Genomic DNA, 22,442 nt, shown 5'->3' on the forward strand with positions numbered 1-22,442 from the left:
AGTCCCCGCCCCTTCCACGCCCCGCCCCTCCCCTCCCCAGTCTTCGCCCCTCCCCTCCACAGTGCCGCCCCGCCCCCCACAGGTCCCGCCCCGCCCCTAGTACCCCTGTTCTACCGCCCTCTGGCCCCGCCCCCAAGAGCCCCGCCCCCTCGTATTCCCCGTTCCACTTCAGCAGGCCCCGCCCCGCGCTCGCCCCGCCCCGCGCTCGCCCCGCCCCCGACCCGGGCGGGCCTCGCCTCTGCTTTCGGCGGCGGCGGCGCTGCGGGAGCTCCGGCGGCTGCGATTCTAATGGCTGCGCCCGGGCCGCGGTGATCGCGGGCGGAGAACGACGGGCGCGGGACCGCGGAGATCGAGAGCGAGCGCGGCCGGACCCCGGCCCGGCCCGGCCCGACCGGCCGAGCCCGCGATGCGCCCCGGGACCGGCCCTCGGCGCAGCTGACGCCGCGGCGCGCGGAGACCCCGGCCGGCCGGCTCCGGAGAGCGGCTGCCCCGGCCCAGGCCGCGATGGCGGGCAAGGCGGCCGCCCCGGGCACCGCGGTGCTGCTGGTCACGGCCAACGTGGGCTCGCTCTTCGACGACGTAAGTTTGGCGCCGGACCCGGGATCCGGGACCCCCAGACCGCGGACCCTGAGCCCGGGGACCAGGATCTCGGTCCCGAAGCCCGAAGTCCCAGGACCCAGACCCCGAATCCTGAGCCCCGGGACCCGGGCCGGATCCCTGGCACCCAGGCACAGACTTGAGCGCTAGACCCGGGAGCCTAGCCCAGCCCCTGGAATCCTGGTCTCCAGGTCGAGCCTTCAAACTCCATGGGTTGAACCCTGAGGCCAGTCCCTGAACCCAAGTCCCTGAATCCTAGTCCTGATCCCTGTCCAGGGTCCCCAGATCCTGACCCCAGCACCCCAGTTCGAGGGCCCCACGCCCTGGTACCCAGTGTTGACCCAGGAAGCTTGACCCTGAACCCTGGTTCCCAGACCCCAGCCCGTGTCTCCTGGGCCCCTACCCCTGACTTCTGGCTATTGACTCCCACCTCTCCAGTCCATGGCCCTGCCCTTTGCTGGTCTGCCTGTCTCCCTGCCTAGCCGCCAGTGGCTGCCCCCAAGTGTGCGCGCCCTCATTTTACCTTGTAACTTAGTATCTCTCTAGTTCTCAAACAAGGGGCTTCTGTTGAAAGCCCTGAGGACTTTATCTTTCTTGCCTGTTAAAGAGAAAGATGTGAGAAGCTTTTCAAGGCCAGAAAAAGGATGCTGACTGTCCAAGGCCTTTACCTTCTGGGGCCTCCCACCCGGCACCCGAGGCCACCAGGAGAAGAGTCAGCCGAGGCCTGGTGCTCCCCCAGCTCCGGAGACAGGCCCAGGCTGACCTAGTTCGCGCTGCAGCCGTGGTGCCACCCCGCTGTTGATACTTACACTGCCAACCCAAATAAAGCAGAACGCGGCTCCAAGTGGCGTGCTTGTTTCAGAAAAGAGGGTGATGGCCCAGATGGAGCCCCAGGCAGCCCCACACGACACCCCCCACCCCCCCGGAGGTGAGCGGTGGGGCGGCCCCTTGACCAAGCCGGCCTTCGGGCAAACATGCCTTCCACCCCTGCCTTCCTTTGCTGGCTGGCAGTGAGCATCAGAGGTGTTTCTTAGGCTAAGTTCATGCACAGGCGAGGAGTGATTTTATTGATCAAAGGTAGGCGCTATTTCTTGTTTTAGCTTCCAGGCGCAGTGTTTTATACTTCCCTGCTGGAGGTGAGCTGCTTGCTCTCTGGCATAGACAGGACAGCTTCATCTAGTTTCACGTTTGATCATTTTCTACAAAAGTGCCTGGTCTGGGTGTGTGTCTGTATATTTAGCATTCTATTCTTGGTTTTCCAGTAACATCCACTCTAACATGGTTTTACTCAGATGATTCAGATCCGTGCGCTGTGGCTTCAGAGCCTCAGAAATGTCAGGAAAGTTAAGCACGGTGGGCGTTTCAGTCTCAAAGGGAAGAGAATTCTGCTGTGCAGACTTTCTTCCCAGTGATTTTTTGATTCCGAGTTCTAGCGTTTTTGTTGTGTTTCAGCTGTATACACACGCTTCCCTCCGTGGATGTTAAAGTGGATCACTTGGTTTCCTTTTGGTTAGCATCAGACTCTCTCTGATTTTCCATTCTTCTGAAAGGCTGTGTGGAGTGCTGCATCTTGTTTGTATCACGAAGGAAGCATTGTTTTGGTAAGCAGCGCACAGGTTAATTCTGCTCGGTGGCTTTTGACTCAAGGGCCGGGAAAGACGTATCTGTCCTCACCCACATCTTTCTTAATGTGCGCAGTTTGGCTGGGGACTGTCCCTCCTCAGTGGCCTGGAGAAGCAGGGGTGGGTGTGGGCCGGTCCCCTGGAGCCTGGCCGGGGAAAGCAGCCGATGCTTTGACCCTTCGGTTCGTAGGCGGCCTCAGGAGGGCTGCTCTGTGACTCTCTTGTGTGGCGTGCACCCTGCGCACTGATGCTCTCAGACGGCCCAGTTACATCATCTGGAAACCAAGCTCCGCTGTGTGGCTGGGCACGCGGTGGGCGACGTCGGCCCCCTCCGGGAGGATGGCCCTGCTGGGGTGGGCACATTCTCCTTTCGTGCTCGAGCGACAGGTGACTGTGCTTGCTTGTGCAGCACTGTGGGCTCTGCTGGCACCCCTCCCCGTCCTGCAGTGACCCGGTGGAGCGCTGGATGTGGACTTCCACGTGGCTTGGCCCCAACCCCCTGCGACCCGCAGAGCGTCCTGTCTGTGGCCGGCTGTGTTCTTGCCTGCCCCCTGGGCTCCGCCAGGTCTGGGATGGCTCGGCACCTTGTCCCCCACAGGGCCCTCAGGTTGCTTCTCACTGTGTGACGCTATACACCAGGGGGTTGTCAGAGTCCACGGTACAGTGGTTTGCAAACTTTTCCCGCTTAATTATGGAGCACCTGAAGAGTCCTCGGTCAGGTTGATCGTAACCTACAGTCCAGAAAGACTGAGGACGCTGGAAACAGACCCCTGCAGGTGCTCTTGGAAGGAAGGTGTCCTCGCACATCACAGCCCTGGCAGGCCCTGCCATGGGAGATGGTGGGACGGAGCCTGAGCCCTTGTGTTGTCCTGCTGTGGACAAAGCTGGGACCTACCGCTCCCCTGGCCCCCAGGGCCTCCGTCCTGGCTGGGGCCTGGCATCAGCTGCGCTGCCCGCCTGTTCTGGGTGCCCCCGGGGAGCCCGGGGCTCTCCACAGTCGCCAGTCAGATTCCTGCGGTCCCCAGCCGTTTTCTGGCAAGTGCTCCTCACCTGACCACTTTGCTGGAGATGGCTGGCTTTTAGACAAGTGAGGTTTCTAGCTTTTGGTTCTTTACGTGGTAGGCCTTTTTTTTTTTTTTTGCTAGAAGTTAGCTGGGAAGGTGGATTCTTGCAGCTGTGGCTTCAGAGCTCAGTCCCACCCTTACATGGTAAGGCTGCTTCTTGGGAAGGAGATGAAGCCAACAGCGGGGTTCTGAGAGTGCGGCTCACTCTTGGGTGTCTGCCTGGAGCGCGGGTCCTGCCCTGCCTTCCTGGCCGCATCAGCCCTGAGCCGATTCCCGTTTCCCCCGGTCTGCTCAGGAGCAGCCCTCTCTGCAGCCGGACCTGGGGCTGGCGCCAGCTGTGCTTCGGGGTCTGGGAGCCCCTGCGCTGGGCTGGGCACCTCAGACACTTTGCGTCTCCCTCCAGCAGCGCCCGCTTGCCCTGAAGCCCCGTTCCCACTCCGTCCTGAAAGCGCCCTGCCCTGGGTCCCCCCCCAGCTCTGTCTCCCCCTCCCCAGCCCAGGGCGCGGGGGGACCGCGGTGGCCTCGTGCGGGGCCGGCCTGGTCCTGGCCCGCTCGCTTGCTCTGACGGGGGAAGTCCCCGCGCTTCTTGAAGGAGTTGCCTTTGGCGATGGCTTCACCACGGCGCCCTTCACACACACGGACCTCACTCCTGTAAGGCGTGCAGCCCGGCGGTGTCTGGTGTCACACAGCTGTGTGACTGTCCCCACCGCCAGTGTAAGCTTGTTTTCTACCTGGGAAGGACACTCCGTACGCCTTAGCTGCCCTCTCTCGCTAACTCCGTCTGTCCCCCAGAAGCCCCCCAGCCCCTGGTCACCACCTGCCTGCTTCCTGTCTCTGTGCGTCAGCCTGTCCTGGGTGCTCACGTGAGTTTGTAAAAGCAGCTGGCTGGGTGTTTCCAGAGCTCAGCGTGTTGAATGTCAGTGCACTCACTCTGGTGGCCGAGGACCGTTCTACCGCCCGGCCGTGTCTGTCCACTGCTGGCGCTGGGTGTCTGGGTGGCCAGCAGCGCCGGCCTGCCGTGCCCATTCTGCTTCTCCTGGGCCCGCTCCTGGGAGGAGGGTCGGCCGGGCCCGTGGTGACTTGCGTTGAGTCTTTTGAGGAACTGCCGACCATTCTGCAGCATCGCCTGCTCTGCATCCTCTCCAGCTCAGCTCGAGAGCTCCGATTTCTCCACATCCTCCAGCGCCCAGCGTTACCTGTCTTTTCTCAAAGTCTTGTGCTGGGCCTCTCCCCTGCCTCCTAGGATCGCATGCCCACCTCACGGGAACTCGTCTCTCTGGACCCTGGTCTTTAACGAGGTCTCTACACGGACGCCCAGGAGGCAGGAGGAGACCCCGACCCCAGGGAAGGTCCGGAGCATTCGGCCAGAGCCGAGGACCGGTGGCCAGGTCTCCTTGAGAATGGTCTCAGTTTCAGAGGCGGTGCTTCCTGCACTGTCTCCTCAGCCCCGAGGCCCCCGAGGCCCCTGAGGGCTGCCGCGTGGGCCGTGGTGAGGCTGAGCCCCGGGGCCTCTGCAGAACTCTCCCAGCCCCCCAGCAGCGTGGGGACGGCCGTGGAGGAGAGACGGCCAGCGGGAAGGTGTCCCCGCGTCCTTCTGGCTTCACTGCCTCTGACCTGGGACCTCCACGTACTTCCCCTGTGGGAATTTGGTCTGTGTGCCCGAGTTTGGGTCTCTCTGTAGATGGGGTCCCACCCGGCTCCGGGGTGGTGGGGTCAGCCTGGAGGGGTTTCGGGGTTGCTCCCCCAGGTCAGGAGGCCGCGCCCGCACCCGCACACCTCCTCGTGGCTGCAGCAAGCCACCGTCCCACCGCCGCGGTGCACCCGGGGTCTGCAGCCCGTCGTCTATCTCAGACGTCCCTGCCCCGTCCATCCATCGCCGACCCCTAGCTCGACTGGCCACCGCTGCGCGTGGTCACCTGCAGCCTTTCCTGCTTGATCAGCGCTGCAGACGCTGGGGGAGGGCGGAGGCTGCTGTGGCGGAGACACTGCTCAGCTTTAACGTCTCAGGTGTTTTGCGTGTTTTGAACCCAGTGGCGTGAGTCCTGTGGGACAGCCGGGGAGAGCCCTGAAGGATGGGGTCCCGGGGCGCGTTCATGCCCGCTGCCTCTCAGACCTGTCCCTCTGCGCGGTCAGGCTCTGGGCCTGCGTCGTGCACTCCATCGGCACGTGGACTGAGCCTTCTGGGGGAAGAGGGGCTGCTGCTGCTGACAGGGTTGTCTCCCGTGGGCATTCGCCTCTGGGAAGGGAGCCGCCGTTGGGGGCGATTCCACGATGTGTCAGGTCTGATTCGGAAGTTACAGAACTCGGACCAGGCCTGCCTCCCAGGAGACGGGCCTCCTTTATGGAGCCCGCCTTCTGACCCAGGAGTAGGGAGGGGGCAGCAGGGAGGCTGCCTGGAACTAGGGCAGGACGGCTCCTTCAATGTGGACCCCCCAGTGCCTGCCCCGGTGGGCAGGGGGCGGGGAGCGGAGCGGCAGCATCTGCTAGGGGTGGGCTCGGTCCAGGAATGGGGTCCCGTGGGTGGGGGTCAGCGCGGGGCTGGGAGGCTCGTCCGAAAGGCAGCAGAGGGTCTGAGGGATGTCTCAGCACCCCCCCGTCCTCTGTGTCTCCTGGGCCATGGCCCTGCTCGCTCCGTGTCTGCAGGGTGGGGGCCCCTTCCCATGTGAGTGAGTTTCAGGGGGGTGGTCGTGGGCCCGGGGAGCGGGAGGGGGAGACCGTGGTATGTTCCCTAGTGGACACAGAGGTGGCTGCTTCAGTTAATCGGGGTGTGGGGCGCTCTGCCGATGAGCCCAAGGGGTGACTAGATGTGAGCTCTTATGCCGGACGGGTGGGCGGTGTGCCCCCAGAAAGGCTCTGAGCTCACAGGACAGCCCACCCCGGGGAACACGGGCTCTGAGCTCACGGGGGGACACTGGGGGGCTCGCCCTCGGTGGTGCGTGCGGGTGAAGGGCAGCTCCTGGTGCGGCTGAGACGCGGGGTCGGCACAGGCCCCTGACTGTCGAGGGGACGAGAGGCGTCACCAGTGCTGCTGCTGGGCTGGTTTCTGCAACTTGGGTTGGAGGGTAGGAACCCCTTGTGGGGTTCCTGTGGGAGCACCCTTCCTTTGCCCATCTGGCTGAGGCTGGGCACACGTGGGTCTCTGTCTGTGGAGCATCCCGGACTTCCTGGGGTCTTCCAGACTCTTTTTCAGTCATGGTCCCTGCATCCGCTTAGGTCTGGTGATGAGACCTATTTTCTAAAACTGAAACCGTGAGTGCAGCAGGTTTGTTTGAGAGATGGACGTGGCGCTGGGGCAGGGGTCCCCTCAGGTCACCGTGTGTGCGGGGACTGGGCGGCGTGTGTGCGGGAGGAGGCGAGTGGGCTGAGCAGCGAGGGCCGTGGGTTGTAGGGACGCCCTGCACCTGACCTGGAATGCCGCCTGCTCAGCGCCAGACCCCGAGCTCCCGGAGCGGGCCTGGGTGGGCGGCCGTGCACATGGCGAGGGGGTCTGACTGTCAGGGAAGCACTCGGTGAGGGGTCCTGACCATCCCCACACGTGGCGAGAGGTCTTGATTGTCAGGGACGCATGCAGCGCTGCGCAGGCTCACGGAGCTTTGCTTTCCTCTCGGGTAAGAAGCCCGGCCCGTCTCTGGGAGCACGGCCATGGGTCAGCGTGGGTCCTCGTGACCCTGGACCGTCTCCGCATTAGGCAGGAAGGAGGGACAGCGGCGTGGTGGCCACCGGGGGTCGTGGCGAGACGGGCGCCCCGGCGGGCGTGGGGCCCTGGGGCTGGCCGACCTGTCCCGTCCGTCCCCACGAGGCCTCGGAGGACTGCAGCCTCGTCCTAGCCCATGTCCCGAGCCGGGCGTGCTCACGCTTCCTCACCGTGGGTGTGGCCAGCAGGACGGCCCAGCCACGCTCACGGGCTCCTTCCCAGGGGCCCCGATGACCCTGGCCTGGCCCCGCGAGCGCCTGCAGCTACACCTCCCCTCCACCGGCGGGGCTCGCTCTCCCGTCTCGGTGCTCTGGCGTCAGGCCAGGAGTCCCGGCCCCTGGGCGGCAGATGCTCCCCCTCCCGGCACAGGGCACTGTGCCCAGCTCTGTGCTGCCTTCTCCGCCCCCCCATTAATTACAAGCTCTAGGCTTTTGTCATGTTTCGGGGTGATCGGGCATGCTGTCCTCTGACCAGCCGTGCGGGGCCAGGATTGGGGGTCCTGCCCTGATGGCCGTGGACCCGGCCTTGCAGCCAGCCCGCCGGCCTGCTGGACCCCGCCAGAGCTGGGTGGGGGCTGCGCTGGGGAAGGCGCGCGACCCCGCCTGGCACCTTGCGGGCGCCGGGGCCGTGTCAGAGCTGTCCCCGGCGGTCGGTGCACAGGTGTGGCCATCGGGGGAGGCGGGACTCGCATCTCGGGCGGCTCGCCCCGGGTCCGAGAACAAAGCTTGGCCGCCGCGCAGCCGTCCCCACCGTCCAGCCCGAAGCCCTGCCCTCCTGGCCGTCTGCAGGGCTCAGCCCCCAGCTGCTCACCCCCTGCTCACTGCGGGTCCCACGGCTCGGGGGCCCTCCTGCTGAGCGCTACTCTGCTGGGGAGACAGACCAGCCGGCATCCCACGCAGGGGGGCAGTTTGCCATGTTTCACTGATGGTTTTTGCAAACTGCTGACTGTGTGGACGGCAGTGGCTCCTTGGGGGTCGCCCTCCTCCCTCCCTGGTGGGGGGCAGAGGGAGCTGGAATCCCCCACGAGAGGCCTGCTTTGCCTGGACAGAAGGGGTTATGACTGGGGCGCCCCCCTGAGCAGTGTCTTGTGGGGGCTCTGCCGGGGCCAGGGGTGGACATCAGCTTCCCTCCCTGCAGGGCTGGTGTGCCGGCCAAGTCCCGCGCCCTGCCCCGGGGCGGGCTGCTCAGTCTGTGCGAGGGGAAGCCTCAGGCGCGCCCCCTCCTGCTGACCCCAACGCAGGGCGCGCCTCCCCAGGTTAAGCTCCTCCTCAGTCTGATCTCCATGCCCACCCCGCTGCCTTCTCTCCCGGCAGAGGGGCTATGAGCCCAGCGTGGCCTCAGGTCAGCTCCGAGCGGCCTGCGGGTGCCTCGCCTGCCGCCCGGGCGCAGGGTCCCTGGGAAGCTACCCCAGGGGCAGCCCCGCGGGCGTGTGGCCTCCCGCAGGCAGTGGCCGTGCCCGTTCGGGCTCCAGGGCCGGGAGGGCGGTGTTGCGCAGGGCAGCAGGCCGCGGTCAGATGCCCGTGCTTCCGGCCACTTGGTGCTGGAAGAGCAAGAGTGGCCCTGCGGCCTGTGCGCCCTCTCGGGAGAGCGTCTGCCTCTGGTCCCCGTGTGGGTGGCAGGTGCTCAGGCTCCGAGAGGCCTGCCCCCAGCGCAGCCAGCCTCTTGCCGTCTGTGTCCGATGCGGTGCTCATTTCTGCATGTTGGGCCTCTGCAGAGGTCTGTGGGGTACGGCGGTCCCTGCTCGGGCCTGCGTCCCTGGGGAGGGGGCTCAGGACCCTGCGGTCCTCCCGGTGGGGCTGCTCTGGGGTCCACCTGGGCTGGGCCAGAGGCCTGAGACTCCCGCTCCGAGCACCCGTCCTGCCTTCAGGGGCTTTGGGGCAGCGTCCGTGTGGGTGGTGGAGAGCTGGGCGGGGGTGCTCTGGCCCCGTGGTGACCCCGGGCGTGGGGGGCAGCCCCGGCTCCAGCCGTCAGCGCTGCCAACACCCTCGCAGGCTCCTCCCGCAGCTCCCCTGGGGCCCCTGCTCCGGGAGGCCACCACGAAGGGCCGGGGCAGGCCCACCCGTCCCGGTTTGCCTGCTGGTGTCCCGGGCGCTCTCCCCGCTGTGTCTCTTCTGCGCAGGGCTTGGCTGGGGCATCTCGGGGGCACGCGCCCGGTCCGGTGCAGGGCTGTCTACCCCATGCTGCAGAGCAGACCACCCCGTGTCGTGGCTGTGCTGGAATTCACGGTGATGTGGGCTTTCCTTTCGGTTGGATTCACTGTTAAGAACGACGTCTGTCCAAGTAACCAGCAAGTTTTGGGGACAGCTGTTTTGCTTTTGTTTTCTCCTGCGTCCCCGCCACGGTTTGCAGATCTGTTGTAACTTCCTGTTTTTACTGAGGCGTGGTTGCTTCCCTCCCAGCCGCCCGCAGGGTGAACGGCCCAGGCAGGGGGCGGCAGGCCGCGGGGGCGGGGGTCGTGGTCATCAGAGCAGCTGGCAGGACGCGGGCGCTGCAGGAGCGGGCCGGCGGGGTGGACGCGGGGCTGTCTCAGCAGAGCAGGTGGCGGCTCGCCTCAGTGGCTGAGCAGCGGCCCCTGGGACCTCGGCCTGTGCGCGTGGCCCCGGGGACATGGCGGGTGCTGGGGGCCCAGGGCAGGAGGTGTGGGTGGCCCAGGGCCCTGCCGCATCCTCAGGGCCTGCCTCCGCCGAGCGCAGGTACGCAGTGACACCCGCGCCGCAGAGGCTCCTGTTTGAGGGCGGTTAGCGCAGCTGCCCACCCAGGGGAGCTCGGTGGGAGCCCTGCAGGTGGGACCCTCCCCCAGGGCCTGAGCCTGGAGGCGGTGCCCAGGTCCCCCTGCCGATGCCACCTTCCCACCAACCCGCGTCTCTGAACTGGCGGCTTCCCGTGTGCTGCTCCCAGCCCGACGCCCCCAGCGCCTGTCCCAGCCGTCCTTGGCTGATGGAGCAGTGGTCTGCAGCCCAGGGAGAGGCCAGGCAGGTGGGGCCCGGTGGGGCGTGGTCTGGGAGGGGTGTTCTGGGAGTGGGGGGAGTGTTTGGAGAGGAGGTTGCTGGGGGTCCCGAGGCTCAGAGTCCGGGAGGCTCTGGGAGCCCGCAGGTCTGCCTGCACGTGGCCTGCGGGGCCAGCACGTCCCCCGGGCGTTGCCCTTTGCTTACAGGGCAGAGGGACCGCTGCCCCAGACCCCCGGCTCACGGTTTGTGTGTGGTCCCAGGCCGCCCTGGTCACTGAGTGCAAGCCGGAGACCATCAGGGACCTCGGCAGTGACTCGCTCAGGTGACGCCCGGAGACCACGGAGGGCCTCCTGGGCCGACGCAGGGCCAGATCCTGGGTCTGGGACATGGGAGTCGGCCGGCGAGCTCGGGCAGGGTGGCTGCTGGGGCCATCGTGGGCGGGAGCGGTGCAAGAAGCGGGCAGCCGGGCCTGCTGGGGAGGCCACGTGGCCCGCATGGGTGGCGGGTGGTGTGGCTGGCGTGGCCTGACCCGACCTGCGTGGGCGGTGAGCTGAAAACCGGTGCTGCAGAACGGCTTGTGCGCCTGATCATGCCGGAGCCTGGTCCTGGGCCCCAGGCCCTGCAGGGGACGCGTGGGGGCCAGGCCTCGGTGTGGACGGTCAGCTGCCTCTTCCAGGGAGCTGCCTGTGACCCGTCTGCCTGTGTAACAGCTGATAAGAGTCGGTGCGGAAGGGGAGGATGTGGGGACTCAGGGCCGGGAGGGCGCATGCTCTGACCCCTCGGGGGTGCCGCTGGAGACCGCTGGCCCCTAGCGGTGTGCCAGGTGCAGGGGGGCCCTCGAGGGCGGTCACTCCGGAGGGCTGCCCGAGGCGCCCAGGGTGGCAAAGCAGAAGCACCAGTGTGTGGCCTCTCCACTCAGAGAGTTGAGAATTCATCCTAGTTTCCAGGAGGAGATTGACGTCTGTGCACCATGATGACCCTGAGAGCTTGTTTTCCTTAAGGACAGCCATGTGACAAGCCCTGGAGGCCCCCAAAGCGCCTCCTCTGCTTTCTGCAGGGCGCTGCCTTCGAGCCAGCGGCCCAGGCGGGCCCCGGGGAGACTTCAGTGTTTTTGGCAGCTGCTGTGTCACAGACCTGTGCTGTGGACGCAAAGCGGGGTTCTGGCGACTAGTAGGAGGATGGGGCCCTAACCGCTGGGCGGAGCCCGCCCGCTGGGGCCGCAGAAGTGGGCCCCTGTGCTGGGTCTGCTTCTCTGGAGCGGGGCGGGCGGGCGTGGTGCCCCGTCCAGAGCCTGGCTGCGTGTCCGTCCATGTGTCCTGAGAGTGGAGCTTGGGCAGAGGCACCTCCAGGCCAGTCCTGCCTTGTTGCAAACGGGCTGCTGAGTCTCTGGGCCTGGACTTCTCGACTGTTAGGAGGCAGAGGGGCCCAGATGGCACGTCCCTGCAGTCCGGCGCCCTCTGTCGGCAGAGTTCTGGGCACTCACGGGCTTCCTTCAAGGTCCAGCCCCACCAGGGCCCCGGCCGAGGCTCTGCCTGTCCTCCTGGGGTCCCCACTCCCAGGAGATGCCAGGGCCCACGGCTGCATGACCTCGCGGGGAGCAGGCACTCAGCATCGCTGATGCGAGCCTCCGCTTGCTGCCCCTTCAGCCCCAGCCTGGCGCCCTCGGGCCCCCGAGGGGCCCCTCCTCGCCTCGGGGTCCCTGGAAAGGACCTGGTGAGGTGCTGCTGAGCCAGAGCAGGAGGTGGGGTCCCTCCTGGCTCCAGAGGAAGCCCGCTCAGCACGCCTGGGGCGCTGTCAGGCGGGCCACGCGGTGGCTCCCTCCTGCGTGGCCGCTTAGGCCTGGACCCGCATCCGGTTTCGCCCCCCGGCTGCGGCCTGCTGTTGCAAAGGTTTCCCACAGTGGAGGGTCCGTCATTCCACTGGGAGGTCTGCACTGCCTGCATTCATTTGTTATTATCTCTGGAGAAGGACATGGCTGCCCACTCCAGGATTCCTGCCTGGAGAATCCCATGGACAAAGGGCCGAACAGGCTACAGTCCGTGGGGGTCCCAGAGAGTCGGACACGACTGAGTGACTCACACACACACACATTATCATCTAGTCGTTGAGACAAGCTTCAGACACTGTGGGCTTCGCTCTCCTGGGCCTACCGCCCAGAGTTTTCCCGTGTTCTCCAGGCTGAGCAGCCAGCACGCTGCCCCGCCCTTGGGTGTCACTCCCCGGGAGATGCTCCGTCGGCGGTCACTCCCCCCACCCTCGCTGGACCCCAGCCTCCACGGGTTCACCCCATGTCTGGGGATCGGCCTGTTCCGGATGCTGCCTGCGTGTGCCATCAGACACCTGACCTGACTCCTCTTTCTCATCCTGTGGTCAGGGCTCATCCGCGTGTGCGTGTATCAGAACCCGCCCTGTTCACGACTGCGCCCACCTCATGGAAGTGTAGACCGCACTCCGTCCGCCCAGCAGCTGATGGGCGTTTGGCGTTGACGAATCGTGCGGCTGTGAACATTTGCGTTTAGGTTTTTGTGCGAACATGTTTTAGATTCCCTTGGGTATGTATCTAGGCGTGGAATTGCTGAGTCATAGGATAGCTGTGTATAACTTCTCGAGGAACTGCCAGACTGTTTTCCGAAGCGTCTGCACCATTTTGAATTCCCACCAGCAACGCACAAGGATTCCGGTTTTTCCACGTGGGGAGACAACACTTATTATTCGTCCGTTTGAGTCTAGCCGCCCCGCTGGGTGTGCGGCGCGTTGATCTGCGTTTCCCTGACAACCGAGGACCCCGAGTGTCCCCGCTCACCCTGCCCTGTGCTCCTTGGGTATTTGTTTATTTGTTTACCTACTTTGGAAAAGCGTTTATTTAAATTTTTTGCCCGTTTAAAAAATTTTTTTAACTGTTGAAGTTTTCTTTGTACGTCTGGGTGTGGATTCTGGCCACACACACGACTCGCAAGTGTTTGTTCTCATCCTCTGTGCTTTCCTCTCACACCCTTGACAGTGTCTTTTTGAAGCACTAGCGTCCTGAACACTGATGAAGTCCAGTTTGTTTGTTTTTCTTTGGCTGTGCTTCAGATGTCACATCTAGGAAGCCGTGGCCAGCCCTTCTCCGCCGCTGGGGGGAGCGTGAACTGGTCCACCCCTGTGGGGAGCAGCATGAGGCTCCTTATCAGTTAGAAATAGCGCCCCCTAGGGCCCTTCAGGCCCACTCCTGGACACGTACCTGGAAAAGAGAAGGGCTGATGCGGGCAGAGGCCTGCGCCCTGATGCCATTCGTAGCGGCAGTGCTCACAGCCCAGACACGGAGGCAGCCCACGCGTGCACAGACAGATGGACAGATTCGGAGGACGTGGCACATACATGCCTGGGATGCTGCTCGGCCGCAAAAGTGAATGCACTAATCCCGTTTGTAGCAGCATGGCTGGACCTAGAGATGACCATGCTGAGTGAAATAAGTCAGAGGAAAACAAACACATACATCACTTACACGTGAACTCTACAGTGGGGTGCAAACGAACCTACCTATGCAGCAGAAATAGACTCACAGACACAGAAAGCAAAGTTACGGGTCACAAAGGGGCGGCGGGCGGGTAACTGGGGAATTCGGGATTAACAGCCGCACAGTACCGAATGCCAGGCTTCCCAGTGGCTCAGTGGTGAGGAGCCCGCCTGCAGTGCAGGAGACGCAGGAGATGGGGGTTTGATCCCTGGGTCAGGAAGATCCCCTGGAGGAGGGCATGGCAACCCACTCATGTATTCCTGCCTGGAGAAATCCCATGGACAGAGGAGCCTGGTGGGCTACAGGCCATAGGGTCGCACAGAGTCAGACACGACTGAAGTGACTGAGTATGCAGTACCGAATATAAGAACAGATAAAACAACGAGGTCCCGCTGTGTAGCGCTGTGGACTGTATTCAGTGTCTTATCATAACCTGTAATGGAATAGGACCTGAAAAAGAACATGTGTACACATACATGCACGTATGTACACACACACACACACGGGCTTCCCTCGTGGCTCAGATGGTAAAGAAAGTGGAAGCGTGAACATGGAAGTCGCTCAGTCACGTCCGACTCTTCATGACCCCATGGACTGTACAGTCCGTGGACTTCTCCAGGCCAGAATACCGGAGTGGGCAGCCTTTCCCTTCTCCAGGGGACCTTCCCAACCCAGGGATCGAACCTGGGTCTCCCACATTGCAGGCGGATTCCTCACCAGCTGAGTCACAAGGGAAGCCCAGATAGCAAAGAATCTGCCTGCAAAGTAGGAGGCCCCTAGGTTCAATCCCTGGGTCCGGAGGATCCCCTGATGAAGGGAATGACTACCCACTTCAGTATTTTTGCCTGGAGAATTCCATAGACAGAGGAGCCTGGTGCGATATAGCCCATGGGGTCGCAAAGAGTTGGACGTGGCTGAGCGATTAACATACACGCAGACGACTGAATCATTTTGCTATACACCTGAGACTTTGTAAATCAGCTATACTTCGATTTAAAAAATACAGGGAAAACAAGAGGGAGAGAGACAGCAGAGAGGAGAACCCATTGCCAATCCAAGGTCATGAAGATTTATTCCTGTCTTTCTTCTAAAGCTAATAGTTTTAGCTCTTCCATGCAGATTCTAGATTCACCTTGACTTAGGTGGCTCTGATAGTAAAGAATCTGCCTGCAACGTGGGAGACCTGGGTTTGATCCCTGGGTTGGTAAGGTCCCCTGGAGGAGGGCATGGCAGCCCACTCCAGTCTTCTCATCTGGAGAATCCCGTGGGCAGAGGAGCCTGGCAGGCTACAGTCTGGGGTTGCAAAGAGTCGGACGTGGCTAGGCACACGGAGCATGCAGTCCCTAGATTCATCCTGACTCGGGTTTCGTGCCTGGCGTGAGCTGGGGCGCGCCCTCGTTCTTGGGCGTGTGCGTGTCTGGCTGCCCCAGCACTGTTTGTTGGAAAGACGGTTCTTCTCGTTGAGCCGCCTTGTTGGCTCAATGTAATTACCCGCCTTAATTGACCGTAGATGTATCGACTTTCTTCTGGCCTCTCATTTCTGTTTTCTTCATCGCTTGTCTGTCCGTGTGCCAGGACCAAGGGTCTTGGTAACTGAGTTCGTAGCGAGTGTTGAAATAGGGGGCATATGTCCTCCAGCTTCTTCTTTTTCAAGCTTCTATGTCTGCCCTGGGTCTCTGCGTTTCCACGTGAATTCTGGGCTTCGCTCGTCCCTCAGCTGGCATTCTGATGGTGGCTGGTGGCTCTGACTTCGGGTCCTCTTCCTGCATGAAGAGCTTTGGGCAGTTTTCCCCTGTGCCCAGCCCCAGGCACACGGCCCTCACTGCACTTTGCTGGCTGAGCCGGCTGCTTGAATGAACGCAGAGCAGGGCCCCCTGCACGCTCTGGCGTCCCGGGCCCCACGCTGGCGGCTCCGAGCCCCTGAGGGTTGTCACGGGTGTCACGGGCTCCGTTCTTGGCGGGGTCCCTCTGACACAGGCAGGCACAGTGTGTCTAGGGTCGTTCGAGTCGACCCCAGGGGACTCTGTCCAGCCTCCTGGTGGCCCGAGGAGATCTCCGCCCCGGAGGAGCCCACGCAGCTGGCTCTGGGGGCTGCCCCTGTGAGTGTGGATGCTCTCCACCTCGGGCGGCTTCCTGGCACCCATGAGGACCAGAGGTGGCCTCGAGCCCCGCCATCATTGCCCCGTGTCCCAGGAGGGAAGCGGCTTCTCACAGCCAGGCGGGTCTGGCGGGTCTGGCGGGTCTGGCGTCATCAATGTGAGCAGCGGGTTGACAGGAGTCCTCGGGAAACAGCTTCCTGTGGGACGCACCGCCCCGCTCCCCCTGCTGCCACTCAGCCACCTCACAGTTGCCAGGAGCCCTAAAGGTCAAGGGCCCGGCTCCCAGCACAGAGTCGCTTCGGGGGGACCCGAGCAAGTCTCAGCTCTGGGGCTGGCTGGAGCGCTGGGCTGACTCGCTGACCACACTTCAGACCCTGCCTGAGCGGGAAGAGGCCCGCCTCGGCCTGAGTGCTCGGCCTGGCACCCACACCCAGTGCTCGGGGTCCTTAGGAGCCCACGGAGTCTCTTCCATCCCCGCAGAGCCCGAGCTCTGTCCTGGGCTCTGTCGGAGGCGAGCGCCGGGCCCTCCCGGGGGCGGAGGCCACTCTAGAGGTGGCATGACTGCACTGACCCGGGTCTGAGCCCCGCCGTTGGTGGCAGGGGACCACAGCCGGGTTACCCGCCGTCAGCCCCGGGCTCTGGCGCTGGAGGCAGAGCTGGTCTTGCTTGTCTGAGCGGAAAGGGAAGTTTAACAAGCAGGTGGCTCCTCTGGGCTCCGTGGGGGCCCTGCCTGGCCGGGGCGCCATCACCCTGAGGCTGCGTGACCCCCGCTGGGCACGCCGGCCGGTAGGTCTTCACACGGCCCGCGTGAAATTCTGGTCACTATGAACAGCAATACTTTGGCCTAAAATATTCTTTTCCAGCAGCTTGTCATTAGCAGCCTAAAAACAGCTGTTTTAGTCTAAAACAGAAAAGGAAGAGCTATTAATAGAGGGAAGGGCAGGAAAGCCTGGAGCACTGCAGCCCGTGGGGTCGCGGAGTTGGACGCGGCTCAGTGACGGGACAAGAGCGTCAGCAGAGGGAATGCTGTTCGTGGCTCCTTGCTCGCGGCTGCGCCTGAGCCGGCGGCCCTGGGCGGGTGCAGGGCTGGGTGCTCGGGGCCGGGGCCATCAGGGCCTTGCAGGGCCCAAGTGTGGGCTGCCTGCCTGCCTCCTCTGCCATCCGAGCCGCTTGAAAGCAGTCTGCGATGGGACACGGCATGTTTGTGTCTGCTTTCCTGGAGATTTTTAAAAAAATGGCCCTTGCTGGATGTTTATGGCTCTGAGATGGAGACCACGTGGGTGTGTGTGTAGATTTAACGTGTCTGTATGTAGACAGGCGTTGTCGTAACACAAACTACCTTCCGCTTATTGCTCCTTCGCAAACACTGGATTTTAGAAACACACGAGCAGCGAGTGCTGTGGTCTCTGTTGACTTTAGGGAGGGCGTTGGCCACGCAGGGCCCCCCTTCCTGCGTCTGAACCATGCGGAGGAGCTGCTGGCCAGGGTCTCACGGACCCCGTCCTGGGTTCAGACGCAGCCCGGGGGCTGTCGCTGAGTGGCACGCTCTTGGACGTTTGCCCAGGCCCCTGACCCGGAAGGAAGAGGGAGGCCCCCATGCTGGTCAGGGTCTCTAGGCGCAGCGAGGCCCCGCAGGACCGGCCCTGTGCCCTGCCCCCCCCCCCCGGGACCGCTGCAGACGTGGCTCCCAGCCCCTCGCCCCACGCCTCGGGGCCCTCCAGTCCTTGAGCCCGAGACGCCTCCCCGCGTGTCGGGACGTCGGGTGGCCCTCGGCGGCTTAGACACCACAAGAGGGAATCGGGCTCATCCCGCTGTGTGTGCTGGCCAGCCTGGCTGGTCCGCCGCCCACCCTTGACGCAAAGGGCAGAGACCCCCTGACCAGAAGGGGACGAGGGGTGATGTCCCTGAGGAAGGGGCCCCGCGGGGCTTTCCCGGCCACAGTGCATGGCTCCTCTGGGGCCCGCCGAGGCTGACCCGCTGCCGGCCGCCCTGGGCCTTTCTCAGCTATGAGGGCACCCACCTGCGGGCTGGCCCTGTGGGCCTGGCACCGAGGTGCCTGCGTGAGTGCTGGGGAGGCCCTGGCAATGCTGTCATCGGCCAGGGGGCCCGAGCCTCCAGGGCCGTCCTAGGCAGTCAGTGTCCCCCGTCCCCGGCACCCATGGACACGGGGCTGTGCGGCGGAGGCTCCCTGCCCTGCCTGGGTGGGGCTGAAGCAGGGCTGGGGGCGCGGGGGCGTCTCAGACCCCCGGCCGCGACGGTGGGGGTCTGTGTCCTTGTGGCCTCTGCGTGTTTTCTCTCTGGACCTGCTTTGGCCGTAGGAGCAGGGGTGATGGGGGTCGTAAGTTCAGGGGTGACGGGGCCGTAGGTTCAGGGGTGACGGGGGCCGTAGGAGCAGGGGTGATGGGGGTCATAAGTTTGGGGGTGACGGGGGCCGTAGGTTCAGGGGTGACGGGGGCCGTAGGTTCAGGTTTGACGGGGCCGTAGGTTCAGGGGTGACGGGGGCCGTAGGCTCCGGGGTGATGGGGGTCGTAAGTTTGGGGGTGACGGGGGCCGTAGGTTCAGGGGTGACGGGGGCCGTAGGCTCCGGGGTGACGGGGGCCGTAGGTTCATGGGTGACGGGGCCGTAGGTTCAGGGATGACATGGGCTATTGTCTGAATTGGGAGCCTGGGCAGGACCAGGCAGCAGCCTGAGCTTGGTCAGAGTCCAGGCCATGAAGCCCGGGCCCAGAGCTGGTCTCGGGGTTGGACCTGGTACCGGGGTCTCCTCACTGCCTCCCGGCTGGCCCCTGACCCCCCGATCCTGGACCAGGCTTCTGGTTCTGGGGTTTCCACCGGGGGAGCGGCCCGGGACCCCCTGTGAGGCCCGAAGTCAGGCTCTCCCTGCGGGGCTGGCTCCATCTTTCCTGGAGGATGAGGGCTCTCTGGTGCAGATACTGGCTTCGTATTTAAGACAGAAATTAAGCAGGCGCGTGATCGTGTTGGCGAGCTTTACAGGAAGGCTCAGGTGTCGTGTGTTAGTGAGTGCGTGTAAAACGTGCCTGGGTAGGGAAAGCGACGGCAGACACCCGCGATCTGAGAGGGTCCTCATCACACACTGCATGACGAGTGACTTTAAGATCAAAGGCATTCTTTTCTCAGCGGCGCTGCTGAAAAGCAAAGTGTGAGGGGGTGTCCCTCGAAAGAGGCCACAGAGAAAGGAGCGGCAAGAGGGAGACGAGCCCAAACCCCCAGCAGGCGGGCTGGCTGTGTGGCATTGCGTGACTGCTGCTCAGGCCTGACCCGCGGGCTTCAGGTACCCGGTCCTCCTCACTCCATGTTTCGGGCGGCAAGGACATCCGTCCCCACGAAGCTTGCCAGCCGGGGCCCCCAGCACAGGCCCGCAGACCCCGCCTGGAGAGCCGGCGGGCTGGCTGGGCACAGCAGCAGGCCCCCCGCTGCCCCTGCGGGCTCCTCTGCCATGCACCAGGACCCTTCAGCCGGCGCCCTGGAAGCCGTGAACTGCAGCCAAAGAAAGCCCCCACAGCCACAGAGACCCAGCGCGGCCAAAATAATGAATAAGTAAATAAAATAAGAACGAGGAAGTTAACAAAGTCAGCCGAGGATGGGCAGGGTGAACAGGGCACGGTGTGGTTTCTGGGTGCCCAGCACAGCTTGCGGTGGGTGACTCCCCTCGGGACCCGGGCGTTCCGGCCTGCGAGGGGCTCCCTTGGGGTTGACTCCCGTGGCGTGTGTGTGTGCCATGTGCCCGCCGTGTGCCTGGCCCTGCACGGCCCGGGGGACGGTGCCGGTGGGCGAGCCATGCTCGGAGACCCAGCTGGCCGAGCCTGGCGGGCAGTCCCCCGCCCCGTGCCTGCTCTGGGGAACAGCGTGGACACGCCCGCCCCCACGGCATGCCCTGCAGCCTCAGCCGAGTGTGACTGTCCCCACGCGTTTGTGTCACCTGCTGATTGTTTGAAGACTTATTTTCACTCCAAATCTAAATATTTAAGAAACAAGCCAGGCTTTTCCTTAGGCACGTTTCATCTTTCATCTCTCCATCTTCGGCATCCAGCCCGCTGGTGTGGACGACATGCAAGGTGTTCGGGGTCTACCGTGATCCGATGGGCTCCTGGACTCGAGAGTTGGACGGGGGCGCGGTCAGGGCTGGAGCGTCCGTTCTGGCCTAGACTCTCCACCTACCCGTCTACAGCTCTCCTTCCTCGTTACGAGGCTGAGTTTGGGCCTGTGTCGTGGAGACTTCGACAGGGTCTTAGCAAAGGGACAAGGCAGTCACCGCTTCGAGGGCAGTGAGGCCCCGTCATCCCAGCCGGCCGCTGGGAGCACTCTTGGTGTGCCTGTCATTTGCCCACCTGCAGTGACCCCTTGGATTCCCCGAGGGCCCTATCAAAAGGAAAACATCTTTAAGGTGTTAATTTATTCAAACGTGTTCAAGTAACTTTGAAAAAGTTGATGAAAGGGATAGTTTTGTAGCAAAATATACATGAGCACGCTGACCCTAGAGAAGAGAGAAAAGCGGAACCGGCCAGTCATTTGAGCAGAGAGGTCAGCAGGTTTGTGAGGGCCCGGCCCCAGGAGGCTCTGGCTGCAGGTGTCCCAGAGTGGGCCCCCCCGGACGCTCTGGGGGCCCCGCCTGCAGTTCTGTCTGAGCTGCCTCCCGGGGCCGCGGAGGCAGCACCAGACCGCCGCAAGACGGCCCCGGGGGTCAGCAGCAGATCAGGAAGGTCAGACCCAGAAGGGCCTGGCTGGGCGGCCACGTGTATTAGAGTTCCTGGTTTTATTAAATTACTGTACTTATTTTAACTGGAGGGTAATTACAGTACTGTGGTGGTTTTTGCCACACATCAACATGATTGGTCACAGGTGTACACGTGTCCCCATGCTGAACCCCCTCCCACCTTCCTCCCCATCCCATCCCGCTGGGTCGTCCCAGGGCGCTGGCCTTGTATGCCTGGCTTCATGCATCACACTTGCACCGGTCGTATATTTCACACATGGTGATACACATGTTTCAATGCTGTTCTCTCAAAGCATCCCACCCTCGCCTTCTCCCAGAGTCCAACAGTCTGTTCTTTACATCTGTCTCTTTTGCTGTCCCGCATGTATAGAGTCATCATGACCATCTTTCTCAATTCCATATATACGTGTTAGTAGACTGTACTGGTGTTTCTCTTTCTGACTTACTTCACTCTGTATAATGGGCTCCAGTTTCATCCATCTCATCAGAATTGATTCAAATGTATTCTTTTTAACGGCTGAGTAATATTCCATGGTGTATATGTACCACAGCTTCCTTATCCATTTGTCTGCTGATGGGCATCTAGGTTGCTTCCATGTCCTGGCTATTATAAACAGTGCTGCGATGAACATTGGGGTCACGTGTCTCTTTCAGATCTGGTTTCCTTGGTGTGGATGCCCAGCAGTGGGATTGCTGGGTCATGTGGCAGTTCTATTTCCAGTTTTTTAAGGAATCTCCACACTGTTTTCCATAGTGGCTGTGCTAGTTTGCATTCCCACCAACAGTGTAAGACGGTTCCCTTTTCTCCACATAGAGTTAATAAGTTATCAGTAGGAAATCCCTCACTGGGTTGTCTCCATGTATGCTAAAGCTATATTTGATAAAGTTCAGCATCTCTTGATTAAAAATGATGGCTCTTGATAAAATTGAAACTAGTAGCTGTATCCTTAATAAGATTTTAAAACATGGAAGTCAAACATCTCCACTGGGTTCAGGGATAAGACAAAGATATTTGATGTAAACATGATTATTTGGGGCTTCCAGGCGGCACTAGTGGTAGAGTCTGCCTGCAGTGCAGGAGACACAAGAGATGTGGGTTTGATCCCTGGGTCAGGAGGATCCCCTGGAGGACGGCGTGGCAACCCACCCCAGTATTCTTGCCTGGAGAATCCTGTGGACAGAGGAGCCTGGCGGGCTTCCGTCCATGGGCTCCAGAGTCGAACATGACTGAACACACGCACACCCACAAACACGGTTGTTCAGTATGTTCGGGAAGCGCTGGCTCGTGTCATCAGCAGACGAATGAGAGCGCTGCTGCTGAGGATACTGCTGCGGCAGCGGCAGTGTGGACAGTCACACGTGTCATCAGCAGACGAATGAGAGCGCTGCTGCTGAGGATACTGCTGCGGCAGCGGCAGTGTGGACAGTCACACGCGGCAGTGTGGAGCGCGGGGGGATCCCTGAAAACCTGCAGTGCAGAATAAAAGCGCTTAGCAGTGGGCTTAATGCCTTCCACGCATCCAGACAGGACGCAGAGGGCACCCTGTGTATGGCAAGGAGTCACATGGGAATGACCTGCCACGCAGGGGCCGACCCCGGGGGCCTCGTGCCCTGGGGCTGCTCCCCAAGGAACTTCACGCAGGGGCCGACCCCGGGGGCCTCGTGCCCTGGGGCTGCTCCCCAAGGAACTTCACGCAGGGGCCGACCCCGGGGGCCTCGTGCCCTGGTGCTGCTCCCCAAGGAGCTTCACGCAGGGGCCGACCCCGGGGGCCTCGTGCCCTGGTGCTGCTCCCCAAGGAACTTCACGCAGGGGCCGACCCCGGGGGCCTCGTGCCCTGGGGCTACTCCCCAAGGAGCTTCACGCAGGGGCCGACCCCGGGGGCCTCGTGCCCTGGGGCTGCTCCCCAAGGAACTTCATGTAGGGGCTGGCCCCAGCAGGACTTGGTACCGTGATGCTGATCCCCGTCTCCGGGTAAGCTGGTGCTGGCGTCTCCCCGCCGTCCCATACTGCCGTGCTGGTCACCGGGTGCCCCCCACTCCCGGGGCATCCACGTGTTGTGTCTGAGTCTCTCCTAGTTCTTCCTGTTTGTTCATTCGTTCAGCTGTCTTTCAGCGTGGACTCATGGACTTTCATCCTGCTCCTGAGTCATAGCCGTCACTGTTGCACGTAGGGGTGCAGGTGAT

The 22,442-nt window shown here is 62.8% G+C and overlaps 1 protein-coding gene across 2 annotated transcripts in view; it reads left to right on the top strand.

The window, feature by feature from the left end:
- The first annotated feature begins 228 nt into the window (after positions 1-228).
- Positions 229-22,442, top strand: part of INPP5A (inositol polyphosphate-5-phosphatase A) — a 152,423-nt gene continuing 130,209 nt past the window's right edge. For both annotated transcript variants that reach the window (XM_065923591.1, XM_065923590.1), the window contains exon 1: positions 229-579. In XM_065923591.1, the coding sequence (XP_065779663.1) occupies positions 505-579 (75 nt within the window). In that variant the 5' untranslated portion in view covers positions 229-504. The remainder of the gene's footprint in view (positions 580-22,442) is intronic.

The sequence above is a fragment of the Muntiacus reevesi genome, chromosome 2 (assembly GCF_963930625.1).
Source record: "Muntiacus reevesi chromosome 2, mMunRee1.1, whole genome shotgun sequence".
NCBI classification, from domain to species: domain Eukaryota; kingdom Metazoa; phylum Chordata; class Mammalia; order Artiodactyla; family Cervidae; genus Muntiacus; species Muntiacus reevesi.